The sequence below is a fragment of the Pan paniscus genome, chromosome 22 (assembly GCF_029289425.2).
Source record: "Pan paniscus chromosome 22, NHGRI_mPanPan1-v2.0_pri, whole genome shotgun sequence".
Classification (NCBI taxonomy): Eukaryota; Metazoa; Chordata; class Mammalia; order Primates; family Hominidae; genus Pan; species Pan paniscus.
The window spans coordinates 21902674-21915385 of NC_073271.2; the positions used below are offsets into that span (position 1 = coordinate 21902674).

Below are 12712 nucleotides of genomic sequence, written 5' to 3' on the forward strand. Positions count from 1 at the left end.
TTAATGCATTTCTTCACTCCCTCTTTAATATTATTGGAGAGCTCAGAAGCTGCAGCATTCTATCAGGGCCACTGGCAATAGTGTATAAAATAAAATTCTTAATTGAATTATAAATTTATAGCATATACAAGTTCTAGACCCATTGTTTTACAGCGAACATTAATTTCGGAATTTAGATTTTTAAAACAATTTTTTTTTTTTTTGAGACAGCGTCTCACTCTGTCACCCATGCCTGGTGCAGTGGTGTGATCAAGGCTCACTGCAGCCTTGACTTTCCGGGCTCAAGCAGTCCTCCCACCTCAGCCTTCTCAAGTAGCTGGGACTACAGGCACATACCACCACGCCTGGCTAATTTTCTTTTATTTTTTGTGGAGACAGGTTCTTGCTCTGTTGTTCAGGCTGGTATTGAACTCCTGGGATCAAGCAATCTTCCCATCCCAACCTCCCAAAATGCTAGGATTACAGGTGTGAGCCACCACTCTTGGCCTTTAAAAATATATTTTATGCCAAAAATAAACTTAAATATAAAATGTGTTCCTAATAATACCTACAACTAGGTATTATGTCTCATAAAATGTTTCCGTGGACATGGATTCAAAGAGATGCCCTATAATTAAGAATAACTGGGCTGGGTGTGGTGGCTCACACTTGCATTCCCAACACTTTGAGAGGCCGAGGCGGGAGGATCACTTGAGTCCAGGACTTCATGACCAGCCTGGGAAACATAGGGAGACCCTTTCTTTACAAAAAATAAAAAATAAGCCAGGCATCGTTGCACACGCCTTTCACACGCCTTTAGTTCCAGCTACTCAGGAGGCTAAAGTAGGAGGATAGCTTGAGCGCAGAAGGTCGAGGCTGCAGTGAGTTGTAATCTCACCACTGCACTCCAAGCTGGATAAAAGAGCAAGACACTGACCAAACAAACAAACAAAAAGAGCGGCTCTGTCAATTAATACTTGTTCAGTGCTTCAATTTAGCCCGCTTTAATGTAACTTTATGAATTGAATCCAGCTGTGGCCCCCTGCTGGTCATCAGTGAAAGTACAGACAAATAAGATTACTCTTTCAAAACTCTTGTCATCTTTATCTATAGCCTAAAATAATACCGGTCTGAGTTTTTTTAATGAGGAGTTAGTAAAAAAATTTTCCTAAAATACTGAATTAATTAAAAGTTGACTTGAATATTAGGAGTTCGTTACCTAAGAATGTTACTCTGATTTTCATCTAGCAGAAAAATCTATCCAAGAGAAGCATATTCTTGAATATATGTTTAGGACAGAGGTTGGCAGACTACTATCTGTGGACCAAATGTGCCCTCCCCACCTATTTTTCTATGGCCTATGAACAAAAATGGCTTTACAGATGAACATTTACAATCTATTTGATGATAGGGCCCGCTGACTTTGAACCCCAATTAAGAGAAATGATATCTTCCCCAAAAGCATTCCATTTCTCTAACTAGTAGGCCTGTTTTTCAAGACTTTTATTATTATTATTATTATTATTATTATTATTATTTTATTTTATCCATAAAAATGTTTGGAAATTTGTTTGCTCTCTTGTTACTTAAGTACCTATATAGTATCCTCTTGGCCCCAAAGCCTAAAATGGTTGCTGTATGGCTCTTTACCAAAAAAGTTTGCCAACTCTTAATTTAGAAGGTATAAACATCAGCAAGTGAAGATTAAAATTAATAAAAATAAATTAAACCCAAACTCATTTTTATATGAATCTGTATCATACCATAATAACCCTTGCACTAATGATATATACTTATTCTTTTGTAGAAGAAACCTCCTTCCAGTAAGTATACTTTCCTACAATGCATGTCTTTCTCCTATGTCAACTAATTTTCTATTAATCATCTGTTTAAAGTCAAAAGAGAGAAGTTGGGTTATTTGTGTAGGTTTACTCTCACAAGAAGTTACTCAAGTTTATGAAGAAATACATCTGTATTAGGCTGTTCTTGCATTGCTACAAGAAAATACCCGAGACTGGGTAGTTTATTTTAAAAAGAGGTTTAATTGGCTCACGGTTCTGCAAGCTGTACAATCCTGGCACCAACACTGCTTGGCTTTTGGGGAGGCCTCAGGAAGCTTTTTACTCATGGCTGAAGGCAAAGCGGGAGCAGGCACGTCACATGGCAAAAGCAGGAGCAAGGTTGGGGAGGTGCCACATACTTTTAAACAACCAGATCTCAAGAAAACTCAGTCACTATTCTGAGGACAGCATCAAGGGGGCGGTACTAAACCATTCATGAGAAATCCGCTCCCATGATCTAATCAGCTCCAACAAACCCCACCTCCAACATTGGGGATTACAATTCAACATAAGATTTGGGCAAGGCAAATATCCAGACTCTATCAACATCCCACTTCACACTTCATACCTACTTGTAAATGATAGTACAGAGAGAATGATGATTACCCAGACAAGAAATATGGTCACTAATTTGATTTCATAGGCATTTGTATAAACTAACTTAAAAAAACATTTACTGTATTTTGCTAAATTGAAAATTTTCAAATAAAATTTTAGTTAACAGTCATTTTTTTATATTAATTGAATACCAATTTTGTGCCTAACACTGTTCTAAGGAATGGGGATACAGCAGTGAACAAAACAGGCCAAAAACCCCATAAAACTCTGCCTTACGGAGCTTACATTCTAGTAGAGAAAGGCAGAAAATAAACAAGTAATACTATATAGTATATCAGATAGGGCTATTATGTTGAAAAATAAAACAAATAAGAGAATATACAATACAAAGGGTAGGAGTAGAGATTCTAATTTCAAATAGGGTGGTCAGAAAGGATCTCACTAAGTGATTTTTGAGAAAGGCCTGAAGAGGGTGAGGAAGCAAGTTGTGCAAATAACCATGAGAAGAGCGTTCAGGCAGAGGGGAGAGAGCAAATTGAAAGATCCTGAGGCCAGGCAAGCCTAGAATATCTGAGGGATGTCAGCGGGACCAGGGTGGCTGGAACAGAGTGAGAGAAACAGAGGAGATGAGCGTACCAAAGTAGCGGTGGGGGCAGATTGTATGGAGTCCCTTTTAGGCAGTTGTGAGGAGTCTGGCTTTGGTCTGAGTAAGATAGAAAGTCACTGGAGGGCTTTAAGCAGAGGAGTGGTGTCATCTTAATTTTTCAAAACTCACACTGGCTTCTCTGTTAAGAATAAACTATGAGATGACAAAAGGTGGAAGCAGGGAGATCAGTTAGCAAACTACCACACTAAGTGAGGCAAGAGAAAATGGTGGCTGGTACCAAAGCAGTGTTGGAGATGCTGAGAAGTGACAGTGTTTTGGATATAATGTTTTAATAACTTGCTGATCTGTTGGATGTGGGCTGTGAGAGAAACAGAGAAATCGAAGATGGCTTCAAGGTTATGAGAAGGATGGAATTACCATTTACGGAAGTGTGGAAGATTTTAAGAGGAGAGAGTTTGGGAGTGGTGATGGGAATAAGTGGAGAGGTTGGAGTGTTTGGAATTTTAATATTTGATATGCTTATTTGATTCCAAGTAGAGGTAATCAGTAACTGAATATTCAAAATCTAGAGTTTGGGGAAATAACTGGAAATAGAATTGTAGGAGTCATTGGTACATGAAATATGGATGAGCTCCCCAAAGCCCTGTAGTTTCTGTGTCCTTGTTTTATGACTGTCCTTCTTGTATGTACAGATCTAGCAGACCCAACTTTGGCTCTATGGGTGTAGAGAGAAGATGGATGACAAACTATCTGAGGCTATGGCAGCTGGGAGTGGAGAAGATATACTGAAGCCATGGCTTCAGACAGTTTGTCATCTCCTAATTCCTTTGAAGAATCAGCTGCCATTGACTTCCTGTTCCCAGATTTCTGGCTCAATCCTGGTCTCTCAGTCTCGTAAGATCCTAATACAAGTCTAGGTTGAAGTTCAGATTATCAAGAATTAGCAGTAATAAAGTCAATGAGTTCAGAAGGGCAGGGTACCTGGAAAGTGTTGCTACTTCCCACCCCTAACCTCCAGGTGATGGTGAGGACTTCTGCTTTTATTGAGTGACACGAAAAGTAATTGGAAGGTTTTGAGCAGAGGGGAGACATCATCTTACGTAAGTGGGAAGGGTGACATAGCTGCAGTGAGGGAGGTTATTCTTCTATCAGTATCTCTAGCAAATCAAGTAGTAATCTGGTGGGGAATAACTTCATTCCTAGACATATGCCCTCACATTCATTAAATCTGTGGCCTTCAAAATATGTTGAATAACGAAATGGATGACTGGAACACTAGTCACCATGTAAAACTTTTTCCATGGAAAAATAAATAAATTTTGAGATTATAATAAGCTTTCAAAATATTAAATGTTAATATATTAAATTAAAAGTTAGTAAGTCTCTGGTTTGTGTATTCCACAAAAATCTTTAGTATACTAGCCACAAGCTACATTTACGTGCACAAGGCTTCACACTGATGTTTTGTTGCATGACTTTCTCTGTGAATATTGTCTGTAAATATAAGAAATTCAGTAAGAATTGTCTTTTTTTCTACCTAAGATATATGTTCACGTTCTTGCTGAGAAAATGTATGGAAGTAAAATTAACTAAAAGAGCATATGTGTTCCAGATTGGAAGTGATAATGTAGTAAATATTGTCTTTTATATTCCACAAACAGGAAGAGTAATTCTTCATCTAAAGCCACGACAATGAGTGAAAATGTGAGTATCTTTAAAGCATATTTATAGAATGAATATGTTTGGGGAATAGGGTAGGCAAATGAAGTAATTATATGGACTTTGTGAATTTTCACTTTTAATACACTTTGCACCAGTGTCTATCACTGGTGTTTAAAAGGAGCTAAGTAGATGTTAGCTTCTGTACCCTGTCTAGGATGGCATGATAAAGATACCTGGCATTTCCAATAGCAGAAGTGATCTTTAATCATACCATTATTTGTTTCATGGTATTTTCTATAATTAGTCTGCCTTCTTAGTATCACTAGGTCTGGCATTATCAGCTCTCTTTGACAGATGAGTAAATTAAAACACAGGTTCTTACAGGGTAACAGTGGTGGAGCTGGGACCCAGGCTCTTTTCTTCCCTGTAGCTTGACCAAGCAGAGTGGTTCCAGCAGAGCTGTGGTTCTAGGACTCACCTTTGGTTATGTGAAGCACTTGGAACATTTTAGGGCTATGCAATGTCTTAGTCATTTGGGCTGCTATAACAAAAATACCATACACTGCGTAATTTACAAACAACAAATTTATTTTCAGTTTTGGAGGCCAGGAAGTCCACAATCAAGGCACCAGTAGATTCAATGTCTAGTGAGAGCCTGTTCCTCATAGATGGAGCCTTCCTGCTGTGTCCTCACATAGTAGCAGGGGCAAAACAAGCACCCTCTGGCCTCTTTGGTAAGGGCACTGGCTCCATTCATGAAGGTCCTGCCTTCATCACCTAATCACCTCCTAAAGGCCCCACCTCTTAATAGTATTGCATTAGGGATTAGGTTTCAACATATGAATTTTGGGTGACACAAACATTCAGACCAGAGCACAGAATATCCTGTTATAATTGAAAGGAACATTTCTGAAATGTTTGAAAAGACGCAGTAATTACCTAACTCAGAGGTTTTAAGGAACATAATTTAGACATTTGGACCCTTTGTAAACACTACATTGATGCAGCAAATACCATTGTTACTCAGATTTTGTAGCTCTTTGGATGGATATTCAGCCTTCTGGATGATTTTCTCAGGAATATAGTGGGTTGGGGCAGGGGGAGTTCCTATGGTTTTAGAGGCCTAAGTCGTTTCTTGAGAAACAAAGCATGGGTTCTCAGAAATGCTTTACTCATCTATGGCAGGAATTCTGTCAGATTTCTTCTCAGTAGAGTCTGGGGGGTGAGGTGGGGCGGGGGAGCCTGGACATCAGTATTTTAAATGCTTACCCACTTTTCTGTAAAAATTTGATTTTCAAAAACTGTTCCAGAAACTATTACAGAATTCACCTTATTTTGTGGTTTACTACACTGAAAGCTTACTGATGTTTAATTAGGGGACAAGAAACTTTGTTCCCACCATTTTTGTGCCTACAATTTATGGAAAGTCTTTGTTTCTGCAATTTACAGAAAGTACTCTTGGAGTGTGGAATTGAATATTCCCATCCCTCCAAACAGTATGAAGCACATTGTGGCTAAACTGAATGAACAAAAGCCATTTATTTTTTCTTTGCCTTCCTCTCAGTTGCCCTTATCGACTAACAGCTAGAGTCCCCTTCAGTTCTCTTGTGCCCTACCACAGGGTTTCTCAACCTCAGCACTACTGATATTTTGGGCCACATCATTCTTTGGTGTAAGGTGCTGTCCTGTACATCATAGGATGCGTAGCCACAGGCCTGGCCTCCAACACCAGATGCCGGGGCATCCTCCTAACAGGATTTATCTGCCTCTGCCTTCCAGTCCTACCTCTTTACTCTCTAGGCAAAGCTTCAGAGTACCTTGTCTGCTAGGAGTTAGTTAGTTAATTCCCCATAAAACAAGTTTAATTAAATATATACTGGTTTTGGCCAGGTGCAGTGGCTCACGCCTGTAATCCCAGCACTTTGGAAGGCCGCGGCGGGCGGATCACGAGGTCAGGAGTTCTAGACCAGTCTGGCCAATATGGTGAAACCCCATCTCTACTAAAATACAAAAATTAGCTGGGCGTGGTGGCGTGTGCCTGCAGTTCCAGCTGCTTGGGAGACAGGAGAATCACTTGAACCCGGGAGGTGGAGGTTGCAGTGAGCTGAGATCACACCACTGCAGTCCAGCCTGGGTAACAGAGCAAGACTCCATCTCAAAAAATAAAATAAATAAATAAATAAATACTGGTTTTTACCTGTAAAATTCTTACAATAAATATAGCTTGATATTCATAAGATTTATGTTTCTTTAAATATGAATTAATATATTTAAACCTGTTTTTTCTCTCTTTTCCTAGGATTTCAAGCACACAAAATCCTTTATAATTTAAAGACTCCACTTTGGAGATACACCAAAGCCACCGTTGTTACGCAAGTTATTAAACTATTATAAAACTCTGCTTTGTCTGACATTTGCAAAGAGGTACACGAGGAAATGGAATTGGTATTTCATTTTAATTTTCATGACTACTAACTCACCTGAACTTGCTATTTTAAACAAATAGTTCTGTCAACACCTAAAATATAATCTGGCTTCTTGTGTCTGGACTAAGTTAAAAGAATCAAAATACTTTGTAATGTTCTGGGCTTTGGGAAATGTTAACCACGTCCTAACTTCTAGAGAACGTTACTAAAATGTAACATACTGATTGTGAAGTCAATCCACAGGTCATGAAAATATAAATCAGACTCTGCACGAGAGTCTGATTTAGGGGGTCCAACAAATACTCTGACAGATGCAAAAGGAACCTCTGGTCTCATTTCTGCCAGAATCCTCTTTTCTCCCCTAATATCATCCTTATTCCGATGCTCGTTCATCACTAACACACCCACAGAAAGGAGGAAGCGGGATGGGTGTTATGCCCGAGGATTTGCACTTTGTGTTTACTTCCATTCCTGGGCACTAAAAGCAACATCAAAAGAAATGCCTAATGGCTGGAGCCCACAGGTGTGCACCACAGGATTTGCCTGGTGTGTGTCACTGATTTCTTCATTAAATGTAATTTTGATGGTCAAACACAAACCCAAGTGGCTTATTTCACCCCCACTGCTGCTTGCCACTGCTTCCTTCTTGTAAGATTTCTTTGAAGAGGATCAGTGACCTTGACATCAGAACTCACCACTGGAGCCTACACAAGTTTGCAGATACCTTTCCCTGCAGTAGTGGTGACTTCACATCTTTCTGTCTCTAAAAATTGTGCAGTGACATTCCGGGCCAAGTCCCTTGGTCAGGGGTTGACAATTCTGCTTTTGGACAACAAGGGATGTGGAGGGAAGAAGTAATAGTCTACCAGGAAAATGAGACGAAAAAGCTCAGTATGACTCCCTGCATCTGGTACCCCTCTTGATACACAGTGGGCACATGAGCAATGGCTCAAACGAAAGTGGATCTAATGTGGGGTTCTCAACCGATGAACCACAAAAGCCTCCAGCTACTATTACAATGTGAAAATTCCAATGATCCATTTACCAGAGCAATTAGACTATGTTAAAAATTCATATCATTTGTAACTTCTTTTAATTACTGAATTGATATTAAAAACAAAATATGGCTAGGGCATGTCCTGTTCTTCTGGGCAAATGTGGATGAAAAGGTCACTTGCTACCTTTGACAACTATGAACATGGTTAATCTTCTTTCTTTCTTTTTTTTTTTTTTTTGAGACGGAGTCTCACTCTGTCGCCCAGGCTGGAGTACAGTGGCACAATCTTGGCTCACTGCAACCTCCGCCTCCCAGATTCAAGCAATTCTCCTGCCTCAGCCTCCCAAGTAGCTGAGATTATAGGCGTGTACCACCACGCCTGGCTAATTTTTGTATTTTAGTAGAGAAGGGTTTCACCATGTTGGCCAGGCTGGTCTCAAACTTCTGACCTCAAATTATCCACCCCCCGCAGCCTCCCAAAGTGCTGGGATTATAGGCGTGAGCCACCGCACTGGGCAGGTTAATCTTCTTTCAAAAGAGTCTGCTCTTTCTACCCAATTGGCGAAGCAAATCCCCAGGATTCACCGAACAAATGGATTAAGCACCCACTGAGTGCCTAGCAAGTGCCTGGACACCAGGCCACCGGGAAGATGCTCCCCCTTTGACTTGTCTATGACATTCTATGTCTCTCACCAGATCCCTTCCTGGAAGTCGGGCTTCTGTAACATGGCTCTGCCCCCAAAATAAAATTTTCACCACATGAGTCAGGGATCGGCAAACATTTTCTGTAAAGAGCCAGAAAGTAGATATTTTAAGTCATAAGGTCCCTGTTAACAACTACTTGACTCTGCCATTGTAACACAAAGGCAGCCACAGACAAAACAAGCAAGTGGTCATGTCTGTGTTCCAATAAGACTTTATTTACAAAAATAGCAGGCACAGACAAGATTTGGCCCACAGGCATAGATTCCCAACTCATGGTGGTGAAGGACAGAAAAAAACACCTGTCTACAAGCTTTTGTAAGAAATCAGGCTAAATGTTACCTATGTTTTGGTTGGAAGATTTCTTTGGTTTGAGGAATGCTTTCCTCTTGCATTGGCATGCCAAGAGGATAGATGACTCTGAAAGACGCCTCTTCAGACATACCTGTCATCACACAAGATCAACTTCTTCAGTTTAAATGACACAAATCCATATTGTGGAGGGAAAATATGTAGTGCCTTAGCTTCACTAACAGTTGTAAAACTTCTTTTTAAGACATCAAAGGCTAGAGGATTCATTTTATGCAGTGCGAACATCTAATAACACTCTCTGTGTCAAATATATATTGTACATTACCTTAAACTATTATAATAGCTAGGTAAAAATCCTTGTATAAAAGAATGTTTTCCCCCACACAAAGGGCAGAGTATTGAGCACTAATTTCCTATTAAAAGTATATGTATGTATCTGTGGGTCACTGGTGTCCAGACTTGTATTTCCATTTGTGTTTACTTGAGGAACTTGAACACTAACAATTGGTAAAATCCCATTGTAATTCTTACAGCATTTTGACTTTATTTTCCTGCAGTGAATTGTGTTGTGTAAAGATTAGGGCTTTAAAATCTTATTAGCAAGCTTTGTTTTAATTATTGTTGCTGTTGTAACTAGATTTAATTTATTTTTAGTTGGAGGTTTGACCTAAGTCTGGACCAACTGATTGCTTTTCAATACAACTTTGCAAAGAACTTCCTTTTTCCACAGGTGGCTTTGTTTGATTAAAGTCTACACTAATAAAAATAGCCGAACTTGTTATACTTTTTAGCCCCATATAACAGTGCAGGGAAAGAGTCATCCACCTATTGTTATTCATAAAACCCAGGAAACTACACCCTCTTACCTTCTGTAGCTACAAGGCTAGCTGCTGGTTAGCTGCTTAAGATTAGAATGTCATCATCTCTGTTTGGATGGCTGCCAACTTCTCAAATGCTGAGAAAAATGCTCTGAAAATAAAAAGCAACAACTATTTATTGAACACTTTATATATGTCAGAGGCGGGGATGGATGGGGGTGAGGATGTATAAAATCTCATTCATCTCAGCGATACTATAAAGTGGGTAATGTCATCATTTTGCAGATGAGGAAACAAGAGTTACTGACTTGTCAAGTTCATGGAGCTGAGGAGTGAGGAATCAGGGTCTGTGGGGACCCAGATCAGTCTGATCCAGGATGTTTCACACACCATGTTTTTCTCTACCCCCCAGCATGACTTCCTTTTAAATTCTTTGTTGTTATTGTTGAGATGGGGTTTTGCTCTGTCACCCAGGCTGGAGTTCAGTGCCGCGATCATGGCTTACTGCAGCTTCGACTTCCCAGGCTCAAGTGATTCCCCCAGCTCAGCCTCCCAAATAGGTGACACCACAGGTGTGTGCCATGCCCAGGTAATTATTTATTACATTTTTGTAGAAGGGGGGTCTTGCCATGTCGCCAGGCTGGTCTCAAACTCCTTGACTCAAGCGCTCCTCCCTCTTCGGCCTCTGAAACTGCTGCCATTACTATAGGCCTAAGCCTGGTCCTTTTATTTATCTATTTATTTTAAAATTTTATTTATTTATTTATTTTTTAAGACGGAGTCTCGCTCTGTTGTCGGGCTGGAGTGCAGTGGCGCGATCTCAGCTCATTGCAACCTCAAGGGTTCAAGCAATTCTCCTGCCTCAGCCTCCCAAGTAGCTGGGACTATAGGCGCATTCCACCACGCTTAGCTAATTTTTGTGGTTTTAGTGGAGATGGGGTTTCACCATGTTGGCTAGGATGGTCTTGATCTCTTGACCTCGTGATCTGCCCACCTCAGCCTCCCAAAGTGCTGGGATTACAGGCGTAAGCCACTGTGCCCAGCCGAGCCCAGTCCTTTTAAATTCTTGTGCTCTTCTCTGTCACACTTTCTTTTCACCCCCAGTTATCTCTGGCCCCTCCATGGCCTTCCTGGTCTCACTGCCAGACAAAATACCTTTTTGTCATGCCTTCCCCCTAACCCAGTCTAAATATCACAGTGGGCCATTTCATTCTCTTCCACTCTCCTCTCATTCTCCGAAGATGCCCAAATCTCTAATATTATTTTGAAAAATATTGAGGCTAACCAGGATGAATGCATTTAAATCCTATCACCACCACTGCCCCCTCCTATCTCTAAATCTCGCCATCTTTAGCCTCCCATTTATTCATTGACTACATCATTCATTGTCTTATTTGATTCTTCAGTCACTACTTTCATCCTTTTATCTCAGGCTTTCAATACTATCTCAACTTTTATCTCCGGGAACTTCCACCCTCCAGTACCCTCTCAGTCACAACGTCAATCTCTCCAGTTCCAAAGGCTCCTTTTCCCTCTAATCTCTTCTTCCCCCGACCCCATCCATCAATTTGCCCCATTTCTCTCGAACCATGTCAACTCCCTTCTCCCTTCCCCTGGCTAAACCCTTTCACTCTTCCTTTACCTAGTCTATCACAAAATCTAAACTCCTCAGCCTGGAATTCAAGGTTTCCCACCCATCACAGACATATCCCATCATATTGCCACAGCCTACGTATTCAGCTATATGTTCTACTAACTTCTTCGGTTGCCTTATGTACCCATTAAACTGAGCTATGGTCATTTTATCTTAACCCATTTTCCCCCCTCCTCTATACATTTACTTATAATACCCTATCCACCTGGAATGTTAATTCTCCTAACCACAAGACTTGTATATTCTATCTACTCATTAAGAGACAGGTCAAATTCCACCCCCTCTAGGACAGCCTTCTCTCATTTCCCCTGCTGGAAATTCTTTCTTCTCTGAATTTCCATAACTCTTGATTCACTTACTGGTTTCTACCCCATAATAGGAATGAACATGTTTGACACCCCTACCAATCTGGAAACATTTTGAGAAAAGAACCATGTTTTACACAACTTTATAAGACCCAAAGAATTTAACAGCATCTAACGTGGTTGGTATTTAATAAGTGATAAATGAATTTTTAAAAATCAAAGGAACACTTGTCAAAGAGCAAATTTAGTATTTAACTATAAAATTTCCCCATAAATTTAGTTCAAATATTAATAAATGATTGTATTCTGAAATATGTAATTATAATAGTTACCTAATATGTGAAGTTACCAAGTTGTTCCATGAATGAAGGCTGGATGGAAACTATTTTTCTCATACCAGTCTTTTAGCAATTAGACATGAATTTCCACACATTTCTTAAGAAGCTCTTCAAATATTTTTCCAACTTTCAAATTTTAAAATTTAATTTTTCATCTTTTCTCTTTTTGGAACACTTTTAGTGTTAACAATTGGTTAAGAAATTCAAGGTAAACTAAAAGCTTTCATTTGTGATACTTTCAATATTTGTTTACTTTTCAATATATGCTAAGTTTTTACTTGACCAGGTTTGAAAAAATGTACTAATTAAGACAAACTGGAGTGTAAAATGTCTTTTTACTTTCCACCAAGAAAATGCTCTCAAAACAAGTGAAGTGTGTGTCAACAAAGGACCTGTTTACCTTCTTTGAGATTGAAAGCAGGCTGTTTCAAAGCTCCATTTCATGATCCTTTATTTTCAACTTCAAGTGTGCTATTTATAAAGTTTCTTAAAGATGGTATAAAAATAGATTTA

At 39.6% G+C, this 12712-nt stretch overlaps 1 protein-coding gene across 1 annotated transcript in view; it reads left to right on the forward strand.

The window, feature by feature from the left end:
* Positions 1 to 9850, forward strand: part of JAM2 (junctional adhesion molecule 2) — a 79762-nt gene extending 69912 nt beyond the window's left edge. The window contains exons 8-10 of the mRNA XM_003819211.6: positions 1787 to 1802; positions 4647 to 4689; positions 6947 to 9850. Coding sequence (XP_003819259.1) covers positions 1787 to 1802; positions 4647 to 4689; positions 6947 to 6979 — 92 coding nt within the window. The 3' untranslated portion in view covers positions 6980 to 9850. The remainder of the gene's footprint in view (positions 1 to 1786; positions 1803 to 4646; positions 4690 to 6946) is intronic.
* The last annotated feature ends 2862 nt before the right edge of the window (positions 9851 to 12712 follow it).